The 21,491-nt window shown below is 52.7% G+C and overlaps 7 protein-coding genes across 7 annotated transcripts; 3 read left to right on the top strand and 4 right to left on the bottom strand.

Annotated features, from left to right (window-relative positions):
* Positions 1-8: 8 nt before the first annotated feature.
* P153DRAFT_357804 (Swi5-domain-containing protein) lies at positions 9-2,087 on the bottom strand (the record flags this gene model as incomplete). Its single annotated transcript, XM_033666757.1, has 2 exons — positions 9-1,091; positions 1,161-2,087. 2 exons carry the CDS (start codon positions 2,085-2,087, stop codon positions 9-11), a joined length of 2,010 nt encoding a protein of 669 aa, XP_033522842.1.
* A 116-nt stretch (positions 2,088-2,203) lies between these two features.
* P153DRAFT_342176 (uncharacterized protein) lies at positions 2,204-4,144 on the top strand. Its single transcript, XM_033665956.1, has 4 exons — positions 2,204-2,494; positions 2,550-2,627; positions 2,686-3,658; positions 3,717-4,144. Exons 1-4 carry the CDS (start codon positions 2,375-2,377, stop codon positions 3,950-3,952), a joined length of 1,407 nt encoding a protein of 468 aa, XP_033522841.1. The 5' UTR covers positions 2,204-2,374; the 3' UTR covers positions 3,953-4,144.
* Positions 3,713-9,230, bottom strand: P153DRAFT_404530 (kinase-like protein; the record flags this gene model as incomplete). Its single annotated transcript, XM_033672002.1, has 3 exons — positions 3,713-6,875; positions 6,928-8,896; positions 9,000-9,230. The coding sequence occupies 3 exons, from the start codon at positions 9,228-9,230 to the stop codon at positions 4,192-4,194; spliced, it is 4,884 nt and encodes a 1,627-aa protein (XP_033522840.1). The 3' UTR covers positions 3,713-4,191.
* Positions 9,231-9,782: 552 nt separating this feature from the next.
* P153DRAFT_293582 (uncharacterized protein) lies at positions 9,783-11,669 on the top strand (the record flags this gene model as incomplete). The annotated part of the gene is made up of 2 exons (XM_033663902.1): positions 9,783-9,840; positions 9,892-11,669. 2 exons carry the CDS (start codon positions 9,783-9,785, stop codon positions 11,667-11,669), a joined length of 1,836 nt encoding a protein of 611 aa, XP_033522839.1.
* A 93-nt stretch (positions 11,670-11,762) lies between these two features.
* On the bottom strand, positions 11,763-13,211 carry P153DRAFT_367588 (peptidyl-tRNA hydrolase). The gene has a single exon (XM_033668310.1). The coding sequence runs from the start codon at positions 12,931-12,933 to the stop codon at positions 11,974-11,976; it is 960 nt and encodes a 319-aa protein (XP_033522838.1). The 5' UTR covers positions 12,934-13,211; the 3' UTR covers positions 11,763-11,973.
* P153DRAFT_367587 (DNA repair protein) lies at positions 13,211-14,861 on the top strand. Its single transcript, XM_033668309.1, has 2 exons — positions 13,211-13,514; positions 13,565-14,861. Exons 1-2 carry the CDS (start codon positions 13,422-13,424, stop codon positions 14,702-14,704), a joined length of 1,233 nt encoding a protein of 410 aa, XP_033522837.1. The 5' UTR covers positions 13,211-13,421; the 3' UTR covers positions 14,705-14,861.
* Positions 14,862-15,177: 316 nt separating this feature from the next.
* P153DRAFT_318274 (uncharacterized protein) lies at positions 15,178-20,818 on the bottom strand. Its single transcript, XM_033665053.1, has 3 exons — positions 20,555-20,818; positions 16,111-20,477; positions 15,178-16,057 (listed from the first exon to the last, which is right to left on the bottom strand). Exons 1-3 carry the CDS (start codon positions 20,617-20,619, stop codon positions 15,285-15,287), a joined length of 5,205 nt encoding a protein of 1,734 aa, XP_033522836.1. The 5' UTR covers positions 20,620-20,818; the 3' UTR covers positions 15,178-15,284.
* Between the last annotated feature and the right edge of the window lie 673 nt (positions 20,819-21,491).

Raw genomic sequence — 21,491 nt, 5'->3', positions numbered from 1 at the left:
TCATTTCTTCAGTCTTGCGCGTCAACTCCGAACTCGTCCTGTATCTCCACAATCCTCACCCCACGTTGGTCTGCGATCAGACCCATAAGACCTTGACCCACATCTTTCAGCTCATTGTACTCGTGCAACAGTTTGATATGTTCCTTCACAATTTTGTTTGCCGCAGCCATGACATCCGCATCGGTGGGTTCGCCGTCGCCGTCTGACATGTCCACATCAGAAGCGTCATTCTCCTCCATAAGCACTTGGATAGCTGGAAAATTGGCGAGGGAGGATAGTAGGGCGGCTTTTTGCGCTTTGAGTTCAGCGAGCGTGGTTTCTTGAGGAGTCCGTTTGGGGGTTGAACTTGGCAAAGCTTCGGTGTGCTTTTGGGACTGATCGAGTTGCGTCTGCTGCTTAGATTCGGTAGACGCAGACGGTATGTTGGTTTCCATCGACGATTGCGTGGTTGTAGGAGTTTCATTTCTCGTTGTAGGTTTGTTCCCTGCCGGCTGCTCGTCTGCCTGGGTTACCTTCTTCTCATCTTCCAACGGTCTCTTGGCGGACAAGGGATAGGGAATCGCATCACATGCAATCGAATGGGACACATTTTCGACTTTGTCCAACTGCGTCTCTGTCCCAGCGACTATCTCATGCTCATTGACATCCATCTTCGTATCGCTGACTTTGGTACCTCCTTTTGTCTCGTTTGAATCGTTGGCGATTTCGAAAGGGTGTTCCTGAACTGTTCCATCTATTGTTGAGTCTGGGTAAGTGTGCAAATCGGAGAGTTCGGTTCCAAATTTCTTAGATTGCTTCGCGTCAGCTTCATGCTCCATCACAGCTGAGAGATACAGCTCTGCCGCTAATGTCGCAAGTGAACTTTGCTTTGATGAATCCTGCAGCATGTGACCGTCGTATTGCTGCTCCGGTGTAGACAAGGCTGTGCCATTTACTGTCTGTAATGAGGAGTGTTCGATCCCTGTGGCTGGCAAATCCAGGGCACTGCCGATCATCCGACTGTTGACTTGAGAATCACTACCTTTGGCCGCACCTTCCGTGGTCTCAGTAGGTATCGGACGACAAGGAGATAGTAATGAGGAGACAGGGGCCTGTATGAAAGGTGAGTGAACAGAAATGAACGGAAATGGCGTTACACAAACTGCAAGTTCAGAACACACATCAGAATTTGACTTCCTATCTCGAGTTTCAACACCGTCTTTCCCATGCGCCTGAGCTTGATCGTTGTCTGTCGAAACAGATTCAATCTCAGGTACTTTGCTACTGTTAATGGAAGGCTCTGCGAGATCCTGCAACACTAGTGACCCTTCATCTTTTTCCTCTGCAGAGATGCTGGGTGTATCTGGCAGGTGATCGAACTTTGAAAAATGATCAACGTGATCCATGATCTTTTCAGCTTGACCACTCATTGAATCATTCTCTGGCACATAATTTGGTATAGGCTTCGGTTGAGCGACTTCAACAACCGTATCATCGATGCATAGTGCTGCCGTCTGCAATGGCTCCTGCTCTGTTCGAAGAAACATAGGTTCGTTTACTTCGCCATTGTATGTGCGAAACTCCAATGTTTCTTCTGCGACTGGTGCTTTGGACTGCATAGTCCCGCCAACGTCCTGTCGCTCTGCATCCGGTGCAGGGATAATGTGTGGCTGCAAATGTAACTCTGGCGCTGGGGTTGATCCTGCTCGTCTTGAGTTGGCCTCGACGGCCGCGAGATGATGGTCTGGTATAGTCACATCTACCTCGTTTTGACATATTGCATCGTTGTTGCTCACATTCTCAGTAGCTCCTTCTTGTTGAGGCGTAGGGTGAGGCTGCAGGTCAGTCTGATCAATTCGCGTCGTTTCGACGTCAACACAAGCATTTCCCTGATCGGCGCATAAGCCATCAGTGCGTCTCGAGACAGGTTTGGCAACGTGCTCGGCGGACGCTTGCTGAGGAACGGTGCTGTCTTGGAGTTCTTGAGCAGGGGCGAGCGCTGCTTTACAGAGATTGACGACAGCTGCATCTGAAACTGCGACAGGCGACGACGTCATAGGCTCATCTTCAGAGTCCGGTATCTCAGTGACATTGATCCCAATGGCCATTTTGGTGAGGGGCGGCGGACAGGTGAGGATTGCCGGAATTAGTGGTGTTTGTCCGAGCTTGTCAGTGGCGGAGACAGCGGAAGCCAATCCTGGACGCGCGCCTTCCTGCCTCGTAAGCGGGAGAACGCAGCAGATAGAACCCTCGTAACTTCCATTCACTGTCGCCTCCTCTTTGAACGCGCCGCTACATTTTCCACGATCCCGGAACCCTCGCACGGGAGTCGCTGAGCCCTCGCAGCATCTGAGGCGCACAACACAACCCAGTCCTCTTAAGAGCAAATCTCGCGATGGAGCAAAGGGCAGGGGGAGTCGCTTTCGCGGCGCTGCTCTTCAGCGCGACAGCAAAGGCGCATGAGCACCACATGAACAACATAGCAGAAGGCCAAGCCGTCTCAGAAGATCCAATTGTGCGCCATCAGCCCACGAAACTCGCTGAAGGATGAGGCTAATGTTTTGCCCCAGGACTCGATATTATGGATACATATACTCGTCCAGACACTGGCTTGGGGAATCATCTTTCCTACGGGAATGGTGCTTGGTGTATGTGCCTTGTACCCAAACCACTGCTTCAAAAACATCTCAGCTGACAAGCAGTCAGATAACACGATCGAAATGGCACGTCCCTGTCCAAACAATCGGCTCCCTCCTCGCTGTCTTCGGATACTTCCTCGGCCATAGACACAAAGGCAGACAGTTCACAGAGAATATCCACGCCACATTTGTCCCCGTCATAATGCTCATCCTCATCGTCCAAGTCGTCATGGGCGTGTTCCTGAAGCTCCACATCGAGAAGGGCATATACGGGAAGATACGCAAGATTGTAGTCATGATGCATGGTTTCTTGGGCAAGATGCTGCCTATTGTGACATGGGTTCAGTTCGTCTTTGGAGGTATCACAGCAATGGGCTTCTGCAGGGCCGACCACACCGGTCAGTGTCTGGCGCATTTCATCATGGGAGGAGCCTTCATCGCCTACGGAATCATCCTTATCATATTGCTTTTGGTCGGACAAATGTGGCTCAAGAGAACGGGACGAAGTCAGGAGTTCTTCGACTCGATTGTCATTGCTGCATGGGGTTGCGTCAACACCTTCACAGAGCACCGATGGGGTGGACCCTGGGTACACAACGACTTGCAGCACACATCTATGGGCATTGTGTGGTGGGCCGCCGGCCTGGTGGGCATTTGGCTCAGCCGTACAAGAGGCGGGCAACCGAAGCGAAACCTCATCCCTGGCATGGTCATCTTTGTGACTGGGTGGGCCATGTCGTCGCATCCTCAACATTTGCCTATCTCGACCATGATACATACTGTTTTCGGATACACCCTTATGGCTGCGGGCGCTGCTCGCATGATCGAAATCGCTTTTGTTTTGAAGGACCGCAACGCAACCACGGCAGACGGATCGGACCCCAACAGCTTCCAGTACATGACGCCATTCCTCCTTATCGCAGGTGGATTCTTGTTCATGGGCGCCACAGAGGAACAGATGCAGTTCCTCGCCGACGCAAACGTCACGCACGTGTCTTACGTTCTTATCCTCTTTAGCATCGCTTTCGTTTTGTTTCTCTGTAAGTTTCCCCTATCGTCCCTCTCTGAACGGAGTGCACATTGCTAACCCACCCTTAGTCGTCAACATGCTCGTCCATCTCTACGCCGTACATGCATGGGGTCAGGACTCAAAAGCCGACGCTGAAGATCTTCGCACAAACGGTCACGCGAATGGTATGCCCAACGGTTACGCCAGGGCTGACACCAGAGTCCGAGACGCAGAGGAGTTCGAGCTGGACGGTCTTGCCTCGGATGACGAAGATGACAACGCACCCTTGATGAACAAGGAGGGTAGATCGCTCGTTTCGCATTAGTGCATTTCTGCTTCATTTTAGGGTAACGAAATATAGAATTAGGCGTTTATCATAGCATTGAATATTGCTGTATTTTCAAATCTCTGTACTATAGTAACATACCAGATCCACTGTCGAGGCATCATATTGGGAATAAACCGAACGTAAATCATAATCGCTTGCACTCGTCTCTCACATACATCATATCCTGCGCCGAAACATCTATATCGAAATCCCCACCGCTCCCTGAGACTATACTCTCAACTCTCCAAATCATACAGCAAACAACCGCCCGTTCTGAAATTATACACAAACGCCTTCCCGCCTTCACTGCTCCCCTTACCCTCCTCGTTCCTCACCTCAATCCACTTCGCCCTGTATCTCAGCAGCAGATCGTGCAGCTCCTGCAGGTACTTCCTCTCCGCAATGGGCATTTTCTGAACAGCCTGGCGCCACGACTCCGGATCACTAAGTCTCGTCTCTCTGATGAAGTTCATGACCTCCTCTTTCGTCTCGATGGCAGCGATGGGTGCGGACTGGAACGACTCGAGGAGCTCGGTAGAGCGGGTTTGCGCAGCCTCGACGATGGACCATTTGTTTGTTTTCTTTGGGCGGTGCTGCGATATAAGGACGTCGACGGTGGGTTTCACGGATGTGGAGGGCGAGGATGTGGGTGCGGGGATTGCCTTTGTGACGCGTTGTGCTGCGCTGCCTTCGCGGGCTTCTCGGTCGCGGAGCTCGTTGCGGAGGTAGTTGAGCAGGTCGGTGCTGCGGAGATCGGTGTCCTCTTTCTTGGCGATGGATTTCACTTTTATGTCTGGTTTGTCGGAGGCGACGCCGTGCTTGATGATGATGACCCAGCTGTGTCTGTCGTCGCGGTAGTGGCGGAGGATGTCGTCGAGGGAGTGAGCGTCGATGGATAGCTCTGCAGTGTAGCCATGCGAGATGAGATCTGCGACCATCTTGACGCCAGTAGATCGGAGTACATTGGGGTCGAAACTTGCTACTAGACAGTCGCAGCGACGGGGCATCCATGAAACAGACGGCGTGTCTTCTTCGGAATGCTTTTTGAGGAACGACGATTTCTCCGGCTTCTTCAGGTACCGCGTCATGGAGTTGACTAGCCTGTCCCATCCGAGGTTCACACCAACAGCGTGATATCCTGCGTTAGGATGCGCATGTCCTTGACTTTTGGGCCGGTATTCTTCGATCAGCTTGTCGTAGCGGCCACCTGCAGCAAGTACTTCTCGCTGTTTCGTATCGAACAAGCATTGGAACAGGATACCGCCCGAGTAGAATTTCTCGTTGAAGCTGCTAAGAACGTTGATGTACACCTTACGCTTCACGTTCCAGAGCTTCATGTAGTTTACGACTGAGCTCAGGTGAGCAAAGATTGCTTGTGTCTGATCGAGATATTTCGTGTCCTCGAACATGCGTCGTAACTTCGAAAAGGCTTTTTCAGGCGTATCCCTCCAGTCAAAGCGCGCGAGGTCATCTAGCGATGTCGATGATACACCAATGTCAGACGATCTCAGCTCGTTTCGGATCGTCTGCCAGCTGGTCTTTGAGATGTTGAGCTTACTCAAGACAACCTTCACCGCTGGTCGCTGAGGAATGCTGATCCTGCAGAAATCCATGACAATTTCTAACAGGTCCGCATGGTTCAAGTGGAAGCACATCTGCGTAGAGCCGAAGGAAGGGAACTCGTCGACAATTTCATCGACCACCTTCATTACCTCGGCTTCCTTGAGGGCTAAGTCAAGCGTGTCGTACGACAAGATATCAAAATCGGCTTCACCATTGCTGCGTGGCGCGCCTCCAGTGTAATTATCGCGATATACTTGTCCAAATGTGAAAGTCTTTTCAAGAAATGGGGCGCCGCGACCAATAGCGCGGGCGTACGGAAGAATCAAGTCGTAGGGAAGTTGTACTAGTGTACCTGACGGGTCGAACAGCTTCACGACATTGTTGTTCGCATAGTGATCAGACCAAGGCAGGAGTAGTTGGCGTTGAACTTCGACAGCACCGTGACTTCGAAACACCATTCCTAGCCTGTCCTTGACAAGGTTCTGAAGTAGTATGTCGTTAGCCTTGATGGTTTGAGCACTGATGCCCATATCCCAGGCATAGTCCCTTGCTTGGGTATCTGGGTTCTGTGAGAACAAGGCAGCCATCATCTTCGTGTAATGTGGCGAATTTCGATCGGAAAGGGCCTTGAGAGCTTCTTTCACAGCTTCATCCTCAATCTGCAGAGGTACCTTTCCGGTGCGTAATAATTCCGCACAACTGGGTCGCTCAAGGGGACGATGATTGATCAAAGAAGTGATGATGCTGCCTTGAAGAGCCTTCTCGGGTGATTCGAAATCAGCTGGAAGATCATGTTTACGTTCACGTAATGTCCGGATAACCTTGTCTCGTTCCATAGCTGTCTTCAAAGGAAAACACATCTCGAAAAAGATGATGCCCATAGAGTACATATCTACCTTGTCGTTGTAGTTGCCTGCAACAGTAGAGCTGAGTTCTGGGGCCACATATAGCGCAGTTCCAATGCTTCGTGTCATATCGCCGCCATCTTGTGTTCCTGCGGGCGTTTTCTTGTCTGGCCTCTGATATTGCCCACTAGTAGCGAGCCCAAAGTCTCCGATTTTGGGAACTTTTGCGACATCGATGAATATGTTGTCCGGCTTCAGGTCACGATGTATGATACCGTGACCGTGGATATGGGCAAGGCCTTCCAGTATCTGCCTGAACAGTCTCCAGTATTCTTCCGGGTCGTCGTACAAATCCCGACGGATAAGGTCGCGTAATGTTTGCTTTTCGCAAAACTCCATTTGGATGTAAAGTATGGTCCTGGCAGGCCGCATAGGCAAAGAGTTGGACAAGCTGCGCTTCTTCATGCTTGGAGACCCAGGTCCAGCACTTGCACTTGCAGTTCCTGTCCCGCCTTCTACAAGACAATTAGCAGAAGAGCGAGTAAATATAGCGATAGCCCGTACCAGAATCTGATCCAAATACTACGCCGTCGTCGTCGTCCGATTCCGCGTCAGAACCGAATTCTACCTTAGGGTATCCGCTGGAGCTAATGAAATCCAATTCTCCTGTGCTTCTACCAAAACCTGCAGCATCAGTCGCGCTAGGTGAAATGTCAGAATCCGAACCGAAACCAGAATCAGATTCGGACTCGTCACTGTCGAACGTTGAAGACTCGTCGTCGTCCATTTCTGAGATGCTAGACGATTCTTCCTCTGGCCACGCTGTGTAGTAGCGTACTACGCATGGATGATTGAGTCGTGAGAGAAGCATCACCTCTGAAAGAACTTCGCTGAGTGCAGATGCTGACTTCTGTCTGATCTTTTTGATAGCGTAGATGCGGCCATCGACCTTGTTCCGCGCCTTCACTACTTCACCGTAGCCACCCTTGCCCAGACGACCCTGTTCAACCCAGTCGGTTGCATACCGCGAGTACGATCCATTGCCTCCGGTCGAGGATTCGCGACGAAGTCTGTAGTGACCCAAAGACGATGAAGAGTGTCGAGATCGCATCGGTGTAGGAGGCTGCTCATATACGGGCACATCTTCTCGCAAGAACTCGCAAGGAATAAGATCGAAAGCCGAGGGCCTCTTCCTTGGATCGGGCCTGAAGAATTTGCGCATCATCTCTTGCAAGGGTTCAGAGCAATTAAGAGCGTCGGATAAGTCCTTTGGCGAGTTGTATTTCTCAGGTACGTCGAGACCGAATAACATCTGAAGGAAGACAACCCCTAGGTCCCACACGTCTGTTTTCCGAGTTGCACGAACGTCTTGTTCAAGTTCAGCTGCAACCCAAAACGCTGATCTTGAGGGTGTAGAGGATTGTTCGCCTCTGCCCAGATTTTGAAGACAACGCAAACTCTCTTGAAACCCCGCATCAACTAATTTGATGGAGACACTACCGGAAGAGGACTTGGTCATTAGGATATTGTGCGGATGGATTCTGTTGTGAACGATTCCATTGCGATGGTAGTAGTCAAGTGCTTCCAAGAGCTCTATGGTCCAAGAGCGAACTCTTGCCACCGCGATTTGTCCGTCGTCTTCGAGTTTTTCGCCCAGTGATCCCTTGTTTGCCTGCTCCATGAGAACGTTGATCTCCCAGCCAGAATTAGGCAAATGCTCAATCTTGAAATCCAGGACGCTCAAGATAGCAGGCTGTCGAAGACGTTTGATTTCCTCCATTTCCTCTTCGAATTCCATGATAGCTTTTTTGAGTTGGGGTCCGCCAGCAGAGTTCCCACCTCCTATACGCGCACGTTTCAGGACGAGTGTGACTGCCCTTTGGCCTCCAACAACTGGCTTCACCAGCAGATTTTCAGTGATTGGCCCTGCGCGGAAGGGAAGTAGGCCTTCGACTGCGTTGAATTCGATGCTGGTGTCCTCAAGTTGCAGTGTAATTGTCCTGTCGAAAGAAATGTAACTAACGCCTTTTGCGCTAGGAAAGTATGATATAGGTGTGATTATCGAAGTCCTGCTCTTACGCTTCACCATCAAGTCTTTACGTCTCATCTCGTCGCTGACCAGCTGCTGTAGGACGCGCTCCTCTTCAGCCTTTTCGTCGTCTCTTTTCTTTCGTAACAACTCCTCTTGGTGCAGCTCAAATTCGGCAGCAGCAGCTTCTTGAACTGCTCGTTCTGCTTCTAGGTTCTCAAATGTGCCGTCGTTTTCACGTACAGCCACTTCGTCCTCGAGGATATCTTGGATGTCAGTTGCTAACTCGTGAATCATGACTTCACCCACTAGCTCCTTTGGCCGGGTCTTCAATAAGTCTTGAAGCCTTTGCCGAGTTCTTACCCTGAGATTGAGTACGTTTTCCACGGTCAACGTGGGCAGAGATCTTGGGTAAGTAGCAGTGAGTTTTGCGCAAAGCGTGACGGAGATGTCATCATTTGAAAATGATTTCAACTTCAAACGCAAAATGCGGTCTGTGGTTTTCTAGAAATTCATTAGTCCTGGTGATGAATACGTGTTGAGTCATCGATGCGAAAATATGGGTAATTCCATTGACATAAATGAGACAAGGCAAATCGTGACTTACACTCCACGCTCCTGTTGCTTCCGATTCTTCATAGTCATCCATGAAAACGGCTTTCAGGACTTCTCGTTCATCTTCTTGTGCTTTCTCGTAAGCCTCTGAGGGTTGTGACACCATAGGAGGGCGTATGGGCAGCATCTCCCTGACCGGGCTTGTCGGTCCAGAAAATCCATTCCCATTGAATATGGAATCATTCTGCTGATGTTTGCTGCGAGGTGTTTTTTGCGGTGCCATGTTGGGCTGTCTCGAGGATGGTTGAAAGTGTCGTCATAGAAAAGTTGACGGAAAGACTAGCAGCCGAAGCCGCTGCCCTCTACACTGCAGACATTGTTTCAGATAGTTGAGCTGGATGAAAGGCGTGGTTATGACAAACTGGGGAAAGATCTCGTCGCCAACACACAAAAGCAGCGGTGTTGGCGTTGTTGGCAGGGGACCCACACCCCACCACGCTATCCGGGAAGGTGCTAGTGGGTCAACACGCGACTTCCGTGATGATGCTGGCGCGACAGCACAAACAACACTCCAAGTGCGCCTTCCTCGACATCGCGCCGACAACCAAGCTTGCGTGACCTTCAAATTTTGGAGACTCTTGTGACTCGCTTCTACCTACTCTAGTCAGTTGGAAAGTGATAGACCAAGCCCGACGCCCTCGCTTCCACGGCTGTAAACAATCCCCAAACAAAGCGTCGATCACACCCTACGCAGCCCCCACAATCCTTTGCAGCTTCTGTTGAAATTCTCCGAGACACCAATACTTTGTACTGTGCTTCAGGCGACGATTTCACAATGTTTTCCTGGATTACGGGTCCACGGATCACTAACGTAATCGAAGACCTGCAGTCGGGTACGTAGCGCACTCACGTCGCATGCGCAAACCTCGATGCTAACAACACAGAACCTGCTTACGAATCTACCTTCATCGAAGCTCCCGAGACGCCGGCACACCAGTTCGCAGTCAAGGCGTTCAAGCACGCAATATTCGGGACTCCTGCGCCCGAGGACGCGAACAATGCCTCGAAGAGGCTCGAGAAGAAGGCCAAGCTGGAAGCCGCAAACTCGAAATCAGTACAGCTTCCCGCGCCTAGAGAAAAGGCCCCACTACTCTCTCCATCGAAGCAGCCGGGCGGCATTCTCATGACGCCCGGCACAGCGAGCAAGGGCCGAAAAACGGTGTCTTTTGGATCACAAGTCATGGACAATCAGGGCAAACCGATCAACCCTGGCAAAAGTGGCATACCGGATGACTGTCCTGGAAAGTTTCCTAGTCCTTGGACACCTGGAATAGGATTGAAGCTAGACCCTGAAAGCGACAAGAGGCCTCGCACCAAACTTACCGAGGCTCTCCTGGATGCACGCACTACCACACAGCCAAAGTCAGGCCAAAAACCCAAAGCGAGAGACGACAGTGATATCACAATTGATCTGGGGGCGCCTCGGTCTGAGTCGGGGAAATACTGGAAAGAGCAGTACGAGTCATACGCGGAAAGGAGTGAGAAGGAGATGAAGAAGGTGATCGCGAAACAGCAGTTGGCCAAGAAGTTTGCGATGAAGAAGGACTGCGAGGTCACAGAACTGAGTACCAAGCTCGAGCAGGAACGGAAACGATTTAGGCAACGAGAGCGAGAGCTGGAGCAGCAGAATAAAGACTACCAGGAGCGACTTCGCCAGGCCATGGCAGAGAACACATCAGCCAGCGTTGAGGTGTCGGCTCTTAAATCGCGTATAGCCGCGCTGGAGAAGTCGACCACGGCTCCCCTTTCGGAAGTCCAGCAAAGCAAGCCGTCTTTCGAGATTTTCGAGGATCTGAACAGAGACGCCATGCGACTTCAGCGCGAGAAGGGCGTTGAGGTTTCTCATGCTTCGTCCGGCAAGGAGAACTCGTCACCGAGGCTTCGTCGCCGTCAGACTCTGACAGAAACGTCGAGCCGTCCCAACGGACCGTCAAGATTGGGGACTGCACAAGACGAGGCTTCAATCATACTCGGAAAATCCCCTCGAGCGCCTGTTGAGAACGCTGGGACTACGACAAAACAGACTGTTGCTCCTCCCACGTCTGAGCAAACGTCCAAATCGCCTCTCCGTATCCGCAGACCTGATCCAAGCCAGCAAAGTTTCCTTCCTCAATCGCCAGTCGCTGTTCTCCCCTCGAGTCCGCTACCTATGCCATCCCCAGATCCGTGGATGGAGATGGACGAAAGCTCGATCCCGCAAATGGACAAGATGGCAATGCCAATATCCTCCGGACAGCCATACACAAGAGCAGCTTGGAATCCCCCACCCAAGAAAAACCGACCCGTCAAGTCGGTATCGCAGGCTGCTAAGCCAGCTCCCAAGGCCGATCGACGTGATGAGAAACCGACTTCGGCTGGTACGAAGGTAGAAATTCCAACAGCGCATGCCAAGGACACGGCTCGCAAACCGGAGGAGCCGAGTGTTGAGCGACCAAGACCGTCCAAGGACCAGAGTTCTGCGCGGTCAAAAACGACAGAATCAACAGCACACCAAGCCCCCGCTGATGAGAGGTTCAACGTGTCTAAGATTACTTCTCATCATGCTGAAGGCTCGGCGCAAGTCAAACAAGATCGAGCGGAAATGCTGCCCGTCGACCGCAAGGAGCAGGCAAGGCGACGATTAGAGGAGAGGAAGAAGTTGAGGAAACACGGTGCTGCTTGATTTGCTTTCTGGAGCTTTGCTGGTTGGGTTTTATTTGGGGAATTGGATCGTGGGGTGTAACATTATTTTCAGGGGGTGTATGGTGTGATTCCTTTGGGAGGGTTCGGTAAGGTGTTGATTGGGGTATCTCTACTGGAGTACAGGATGATACCTATGCTTATTCTAGTTTGCCTATGAATGGATTTTATTATATTGGTACACGATCCGATTCGTTTCGTCGTTTTAGGGATGGGTATCATGCGCCATCACTCAGCCGACCAAACGCCCACAAATGCAACAAACGGCGCTCCATCTCAACCCCTCATCAGCGTTTCCCCTCAGCAATCGCTCTCAGCGCATCCACAACCCCCACGGCGCTCTTCTCCAGCACACTTTTCTCCCCACCCGTCATCTTCCGCAACACATAGCGACTAACCTCCTGAGGACCCCTACTCTCGGGCCTCCCAATCCCCACACTAACCCTCCACCACTTCACCCCACCAAGCTGCTGCTGTATACTCTTCAACCCATTATGCCCACGCGAACTCGCCCAGCTCTCCCTAACCGCCACCTTCCCCAGCGGCGCCTCAAGCTCATCATGCACAACAACCAGCCTCCCCTCACGCCCCGCGGCGCGCACCTGCCGCAGCCACTCGGTATACGCGCGCTTGACGCCCACGCCGCTGACGTTCATCAGCGACGTCGACTGCCAGAAGGTCCAGTCGTCGTCGGGCGGCCCGCCGTCCGACGCCGTGTACCCTGTTATGGACCACGAGAGCACCGTGTTGTCCGGCCGCGATACCATGCCCGATAGTCCCCGCGTGAAGGGCTTGTACGACTTGCGCATGGCGATCTCGTTCGTCAGCGTGTGGCCCGCTGAGTGGAATGTGTTGGCGTAGAGCGCGCCTGGGTTGCCGATGGAGCATATTAGGAGGGAGAAGGGTCCTTGGGCGGCTTTTACGGCTTTTGCGGCTTTCGGGGTCGCCATTGGGGGTGGGAGGGCTGTTGTGCGAGGTTTGGCTGGGTGGTTTGCGGGCTTGCGGTGGGGTGTGGGTGAGGGTGAGGGTTCGTGCTCGTTTTCGGTGTCGGGTGGTGTTGGAGGCGTGTGTTTTTGTCGCTTGCGCTTTTCTTTGCGGCTTAGCGGGGTTGTGGTTGTGGACGGGGTTTCTGAGTCTGTGTCGTCTGGTGTTGGGGGCTCGATGTTTTTTGGCGTGCGAGCTGCGGGGATCGGAGATGGGAACGGGGCCGCAGTGTTCACGTGCGCACGTGTGCTCGCGTCGGCCATTTTATGCAGGACGAATTTGGAGATGAGATGAAGACGAGGCGAGGGCAGGTGAGTCTTCTTATTGCGGTATATAGACTAGACTTATGACACAATGTCTGCTTCGAAATGTCATCTTTGCTCTAATATGGCATTGTGAAGTGTACAGCCACATGGAAGAGTCATAGTGGGTTTGTAAGGGCGCTGCGTTTGGAAAGATGGCTGTCTGGGCCGCCCTTTCCCGCGCAGAACCAATATTTTCTTCGGCGCGATCGGTTTTGAACGAGTCAACGTCATCGAGCGTGCACGCTTGTGGCATGTAGGGAGCGATCTGAAGCTTTCGCGAAGAGACGTCCAGATCTCTTGGCGTGCATCATCGGTCAGGAACAAGGGTCCGATGTCTCGATGCATCTCACTCGCAAAGAAACCGCCACTTGCGCGTTCTCACTACCTATCCGCGCATATCGCATGCTTCACATCACAGTCCCAACCTTCACCAACGACACTTAACCATGGCGGAAGGACACACAACGCCGCCGCGAGCAACTCGCTCAGCGGGCAGGCTGCCACCAAACCCGCCGACGCCAGAGCAGATTCGCAGGATGGTATGAGGGACACACTCACAACTGCCCAGTCACGTATTCACACTATTCAGGAAGAAGCCCGCCTCAAAGCCAAAGCGGCCGCACAACAAATCCAAGCCTCAAGACCCTCTCCCGCCCCCGTCGCCGGCACAAAGCGCCCATACTCGTCCATGACAGCCGCCAACACGCCCTCCAACTCTCGCAACGCCGCCGCCGCCTCTCCACACAAACCCGACCAAAATGGCTTCATCCAGCCCCCATCGAACAACTACATCCAGCCTGCGCGCAAGGCGGCGCGATCAGACTACATCGATTACGACTTCAGCAAGATGACGGACACAAAGGGCGGTTTCCTCAGCACCGTCGACGACCCTCATAACAAGGCCATGTGGAAAGGCCAGCCCCGAGAAGAGCAGAAGCCAGAGGGCATGACAATAGCAGAATGGGAGCGCGAGCGCGTGCGCCGCAAGCTAAGAGAAGCGCGCGCCGGCCCCTACGAACCGGGCATCTCGATCCTCAACACGATCAACGGCAAAGAAGAAGAAGAGCTCTCCGACGCAGCGCTCCTCGAAGCCGCCGAAAACGACTCGGGCCCCTACCTCGGCAAATACGGCGACGGCAAGCGCGACATCAAAGGCAAATGCCGCGAATGCGCCTCGCTAGAAATCGACCACAAATGGCAAGACGTCTTCGCCATCAGCGTCTGCAGCGCCTGCAAAGACAAAATCCCAGATAAATACTCCCTCCTCACAAAGACAGAGGCCCGCGACGACTACCTCCTCACCGACCCGGAGCTCAAAGACGAAGACCTCCTCCCGCATCTCGAGCGCCCGAACCCCCACAAACAGTCCTTCCACGCCATGCAGCTGTTCCTGCGCCTACAGGTCGAAGCGTACGCCTTCAGCCCCGCGAAATGGGGCAGTCCCGCTGCCCTCGACGAGGAGTACGAGAAGCGCAAGGTGGTGACCAAGGCGCGCAAGGAGAAGAAGTTCAAGAATAAGCTCGAGGATCTGAAAAAGAGGACGCGTGTGGAGGCGTATAAGAGGGCGAGGTTGGCGGGTGGGCAGGAGGCGCAGTTTGGACAGAAGATTAAGGGACGGTATGATAGGCATGAGCATGAGTGGGGGCGGAGTGTGCTGGATCCTGAGACTGGGATGACGAAGAAGAGGTGTGGGGAGTGTGGGATGGAGGTGGAGGAGTTGGAGTTTTAGCTGGCTTTTTATCTATGGTGGGTGGGAATGTTATACCCGGATATACAGATATGTTAATATCTTTCTTCGTTTACATAGACGATACCCAGGAAAATATGCCACGAGGCAGTGTTCTGGATTCGAATTTACTCGACCGTGCAATATATCACTGTCAGCAGACTGGCCAGTCGTGATGCGTCTCGCAAAATGCATTCAGATCATCAAAAGCCCACCACAATCACTCACTACAACCTCCCGACCAACACCCCATCATATCCCGTCACAACACATCACATCAGAGTCAAGTAAGAAATCACCATTACCCCAGAGTCCCCTCGACTCGACTCGACATATTCATTTTCGCTACAGGATATCCCGTGCCCTGCCTCAACCCACTCCAAACCCGAAAAAGTAAGAAGAAAAAGAAAAATGACCATACAGTCATATTCCACCCTCTAATCCACCCACGCCCCAATCCAATCACCATGAATCTACTCCCGCCATACTCTCCGATCCATCCATCCATCCATCCAAAAAAAAAGCACTGAAGCGAGTTTTGTACACAAAAAAACAGGATACGAGCGAGACCACGCCCAGTCCCCTACCCCCTAGCATTATGCGCCTCCTCCGCCGTCTTAGTAAGCGCATCAAGCTCTCCCGTCGTCTCGCACATGGCCTTGAACGACCCGCCGTCCTGACGGATAAGATCATACGGATCGCCATACTCGATGACAGACCCCTTATCCAGGACAAGCACCTTGTCGTAGTCAATGATAGTCTGCAGCCGATGCGCAATAGTGATCGTAGTATTCTTAATAAGACGGATCGTATCTTGGATCTTCGAGTCGGTAGCGTAGTCGATGGATGCGGTTGCCTCATCCATCAACAGCACCTTGGGCGCTTTCAGCAGCGCGCGTGCGAGGCAGAGAAGCTGGCGCTGGCCTTGTGAGAGGTTGGAGCCTGATTCCGAGACGGGCGAGTTGAGGTTGCGGAAGGGGTTTTTGTTCTCGGCTTGGAGGGCGGCGTTTTGAGCGGCGATGTCGATGTTTGTTGGCTGGCCGTCGGGCATGACTACGATGGCGTCGTCGCCTGTCTCGCCGTGGTGCCATTCGCGGTTGGCGAGGATGGAACTTGGGTTCACGGTTGAAGCGGAGTAACTTGCATTCACGTCGGCTGTAACGGCGCCAGTTGTGGGATTCGGGATTTCGATTGCCTGGGGTGCGACGAGCTCGGCTGGGGAGACTGTGCCAGATGTTGGTTGCGATGTCGGCGAGATGAGGTGAACCTCCCGAAGGGCAGTAAAGATTTCCTCGTCAGTGAAAACGGAGAAGGGGTCGAGGTTGCTGCGGATGGTGCCTGTGAAAAGCGTTGGATCTGCCGTACGTTAGCATCTATCACACATAGGAAGCAACAGCGGGATTGCTTACCTTGCGGTACCATGACGATATTCTCCCGCAAATCCTGCAGACCGATCAACCCAACATCAACATCATCAACCAAGATCTTGCCCGTCTCTGCCTCCAGAGCCCGGAACAGCGCAAGCGCAAGCGAACTCTTTCCTGCGCCAGTCCTGCCAACGATGCCCACCTTCTCGCCTGGGAGAATCTTGAAGTTCAAGTTCCTCAACACAGGTTCGAAGTCAGGTCTGTATCGTGTACTGTAGTCGATAAACTCGACTGAGCCTTGGCTCGGCCAGTTCGATGGTGGTCTTGTCTCTGGAATGACTGCTGGCGCCTCCTGGTCGACGTCAAGATACTCCTTGACACGCTCGACAGAGTTCATGTTCTGCTCATTCGCAGAGTACAACCGGACAAACCATAGCACATTTTCCGTGAACGTTACAGCGTAGGTCAGTGCAAGACCGGCGGCACCTGCATCAATACGTCCAACGCTCAAGACCACAAAGGTTCCCGCAAAGAAAGAGACCAGCGCACCGACAACATCCACCCTGAACGCGAGCCATCTATTCGCAGCCCAGAGATAGATGAAAGGTCGATGTTGAGTGTTAATCTTGCTGAGGTTCTCACGGATGAAGCGGCGTTCCTCGCCGTACGCTCGGATAGTAGTCATGCCGGACAGTGTCTCGCCAAACTGCTGGAACAACGGGCTCCTCTGAACGGACTCGAGGCGCTTAAGATCGCGCGAAGAGTTGATGTAAAAGCGACCAATGAGGAAGTAGAGTACCGAGATGAAGACTCCGGCAATCAGGAAGGCAGGCGTAATGACTGAGATGAGCACAACAATGGTGAGGATAGAAGCCATGCAATGGACGACACCTACGGCAACAGGTGCAACTTCCTGATCAACAGCCTCGACGTCTTTGGAAAAGCGGTTCATTAGTTGGCCCAACGGTGTCTGGTCAAAGAAGCGGAACTTGGCATGTGTCACCTTCTGAATCAAGCGCTCGTGCACTCGTCGAGAGGCTGCGAGAGATCCACCAAAAAGGAAGCCTTCTCGCAAGAAGGTGATCAGCATGAAGATTAATCCCAGAATCGCATACACGATGAGGAAGTAGTTGGGGTCGACATCGGAATGCGAGTGCGACTTCATGGTGCTGAAGCCGGTCTGGAGGTTGTTGTAAGAGTAGTGTTGCTGCTCTTCTGGTTGGGCCAGGAAAGGAAGGTTCCAGCTGCAAGTGCCGCTCTTCATGCATGTACCCATACTGTTCATTGTAGGAATATGAGTGATAGGAGAGTGGTTATGATGTCCCATGGTCGTATACCCTTTGTCAGCGTATGCGTTCGCCCATGTTCGGATCCAAATGCTTGTCGAAACGGATGAGATCTGCTGCACGATGAAGGCGATAGACGCACCAACCCAATAGTACCACGGGCCCATAGCCTTCAAGTACATCAAGATGACGGTCAGCTTGACACCACCTTCAGCTTTGGTCTCTTCCGTGGCGCTGCTGACTTTCGGCTTGGACTCGGGCGCGCCGTCCACATTGCCGTTTGTAGTTCCATTCGCATGACTGACTTCGCCTTCCGCTTCATCGACATCTGACGCTGCCCGAGAAGCGGCTCTTGACGCTCCACGAGAAGCTGGCCTCGATTTCGTAAGGTCTTCTGTGAGTTTCCCAGAGTTGATGACCTCAGACGCCGTGCCTTGCGTAGCTACTCTGCCATTTTCAAGAACAACAACAAACTCCGCTTGCGGCAAGCATAAGCTGACGTTGTGCGTGACGAGAATGCAGGTACGATTGAGCATGAGCTTGCCCCTGAGAGCTTCGTCGAAGATCCATTTAGCGGTGTGAGAATCGACCGCGCTCAGGATATCGTCGAGTAAGATGTGACGCGCTTTGCTGTACATCGCACGAGCGAGAGAGATGCGCTGCTTCTGGCCACCTGAAAGTGTGACACCCTTCTCGCCAACAAGAGTCTGATCGCCCGCATCGAGAATCTCAAGATCACGCTTCAGGGAGCAGGCGGCGATGACTTCCTGGTATCGGTTCGCATCCCAATTACCTGCAAAGACAATGTTGTCCTTGACGGTACCGTTAACCAGCCATGCTTGTTGAGCGCAGTAAGCCACACTCTCAATAAGTCCAGTTTCCGAATCGGGTGTCAGGTCTTCGCGGCTCCCGGCTCCCGGCAGATATACTTCGCCCTTCAGCTTTGTCATCTCTCCCAGCAACGCCATAAGGAGTGACGTCTTTCCACTTCCAGTAGGTCCGACCACAACGTTGAGCTGTCCGACATGGAACTTAAGATCAAGATCCATCAACTTGAAGGCATCAACGGCTGTCTGATCCGCCATATCTTTGCCACCCCAGCTGAACGTGCCGTTCTCAAGTCCAATAATCGGCTGACCATCTTCGTCCTTCTTGCGATTCTTAAGCTGCACATACTTGTCCGTATCCGGTTCGCTCAAATACTCTTCGATACGGTCAACCGATACCTTCGACTCTTGAACGTGCGCGACCATATCGGCGAGTTGATCCAGCGGAATCCTCAAGATCTGGAACAATGAGAGAGCGGTGAATGCAATCGACGGGATCAAAGGCTTCTGTTCGATTTTGGTGTAGAAGTAGAAAGAAAGGAACGTGATGAACACTGGAGACCCAGACCAGATCGTTGCTGCTACCGACCAGAGAATGTATCTGCGGCGAAGGTGCTTCAGCTCAACATGTCTCTTCTCATTCACAAGACCAATGAAGCGTTGTTCCCAAGCAAAGAACTTGATAATTCGGATGTTAGTGAGGACCTCATTTGTCGTATGGATACGCGCATCGGTGGCCGCCAGAATCAACTTCTGAACCTTGGTGAATTGGCTTGCCACCCACATGTTGATTGGGAGCAGAATAATCATCATTCCGATACCAGCAATAGAACTGTATCCGAGGATGCGGTATAGTAGGTAAACGGCTACCACGACCTGAACCGGGGTGCTTGCCCACAAGAAATGAAGATATGCACAGATCTCGCTGACCTTGAAAGCGTCCACGGCCATAAGATTGATAATGGCACCAGTCGAAACCTGAGCATCGGCATCAGGCTTCTTCGCATCTTCTGCCTTTGAGATTTCGGTAGGTGTCTTCTTCTTCTTTTGGCCCCAAGTCACCATGCGCTTGAGTCTACTCGGCTCGTCGTCCTCCTCTTTCTTCTTCTCTTCTCCAAGTACTTTGTCGGTTCCCGCAGCAGCCCTGCGCTTCAGCGCTTTCCTGTAGAGTTCGCCGATAATCACGGAGCGTAGTCGGATGCAGGTCTTTCGACCGACCCACAACGCCTGTCCATCTGCAAGCGCTGAAAGACATCCAGACACGAAAAGAAGGATAACGTAAAACCAAGCAGCATTCACAGGCGTAAGGTCTGGCCGTTCGACATATTCCAGAATGACTTTGAGGAGTAGGGTAGGAGCGAACGTAAGGAAGCCAGACATGACAGCCCATCCTGCCTGAATCAGAAGCCCACGTTTGAAGTACTTCAGCAGGTGGAAAGCCAGGGCAGACGTCTTCTTGACCTGGCGATAGTTTGAGATGACAGCCGCAGCCTTGTCGTTTGGTGGGAGGTTCCAAACATCAGAGAGCTCGTATGTCTTCTTGTAGCCAGTCCAAACGATGGAATCCACCCAGCTGAATGTGGCAAGCGAAAAGACGCTGGCGATGGGCTCCTTGGCAGGCGTAATATCCCCTTCGTATTCCAGCTCTACCGTTTTGTTGCCCTTCCTAGACAGCAATGAAATGAGGAAGAGCAGCGAGACAAGGACAAAGTCAAGAATGGCGAGCTTTTGATAGACGTCTGATCTCGGGTGGATGATGGCCGATCGGAAGAGCAGCATGCTAATGACCCATTGGAAGCCGTATATGAAGGCCGTATGGTACCACAGCATTGGAAGCGAGAATCTGCTCGTGCTAGAGAATAGCAGCCTCAGCGAAGCCAGAGTGGCAATATATGACCAGACGGCGATGTTGGCCAGAGCGGCAATCTTGCCGTGCTTGCCCCATGCGCCTGTAAACAGTATAGCTACGTGCACGCCCAACTGCGCCAGGACGGCCGCCTCTTCCAGCACCACGACCGTGAGCTGGCCGCGGGGTTTGTCTACGGCCATTTTAGAGTGGTGGCTGATAGTCGGGTGGAGGGCGAGGTCCTCGTTGCGATCGAAGTCGTCCTCCAGGTCGCTGTCGTCGGCGTCGCCATCGTAGTGAGGACTGCTGAAGGCCCAGACATGGCGCGGGTCGTCCAGCACGGTGTAGACATGGTAGTATTTAGAAGCCGTGGCGGCAAAGTAGAGTTGAACCAGCAGATAAACGAGCGACACGCCGCAAACGACGAGGGGAAATAATGTCTTGAGATAGCTGTGACACGGTCAGCTCACGGTAACGCCCATTGCGGCAATCGTAACCAACGCGCACAACACCGCCGAGACACTCACTCTTGTTCGAAACAACGCGAAAAGTCATCGATGCCCCAGACCGGGCCTCTGCAATGGGCGAACATGCTTCGCCACTTGGAAAAGGTGTGTGGTGGCGGTGGGCCTCTTCACAGCACTCGCGCTCTTTACCGGCGGGAGAGGAATGGCATTTGAAGGCTTCTGGGAAGCGCGTTGGGGGTGGGAGCTTCTGGGTAACGACGCGCAACAACAGACAAACACGGTCGAAAGGGACTGGGTTATCGTTGCTTGTAGAAAAAGGAAGGGTCTACCACGCGCGCGAACACTGACACAGCTCTGTGATGTAATAATAATAATGCCTGTCCCTGTCCCCCTAAGAGATTTGTCCGAGGGCGCGTCCAAGCTCCATCTGATAAGATTCCGTGCAGCTGATCGAGGCGAACAAACAGCTGGAGGGGAGCTGCACACGACAGCCAGGAGGTAACACCTGAATAGGTAGTGACGAGGATACTCTTCATCTCGCCAAACTACCATCGATCATCCTACCCGCAAAGACGCACCCATCGCTCACCGCCTGAGTCACCAGCCGTCGACTACCTACGGGAACTCGTCGTGCAGATGCAATGCAGGAGTGGTGCAGCAGTCACTCTATCGGGGGAGGCAGAACGGACGGGTAAGGTAGGTAGCTGTTTTCATCCCATGGTGCAGATCCAACAGATTCTCGTACGAACGTGTTTCTGCCATTTTGATTGGCAATTTACCAAGAGTAGAGTCGCTTGTCCGCGCATCTGGTGCCTGTTCTTGCATGTTTTATTCCGTAGCGACGCTTCAGGATCAGCGGTGGTGGGTAGGTACATGCGAGATGCGTCTCTGATTGCTCGGCAAAAGCTGGGGTAGGTCGCCCTTTCAGCCACGTAGGTAGTCATGACAAGGTCGCGGGAACTGGACTAGTCAAACATGTCATTCATACCACATGAAG

Source organism: Dothidotthia symphoricarpi, assembly GCF_010015815.1.
Source record: "Dothidotthia symphoricarpi CBS 119687 unplaced genomic scaffold P153scaffold_12, whole genome shotgun sequence".
NCBI lineage: Eukaryota > Fungi > Ascomycota > Dothideomycetes > Pleosporales > Dothidotthiaceae > Dothidotthia > Dothidotthia symphoricarpi.
This window is presented reverse-complemented; position numbering and strand designations above follow the sequence as displayed.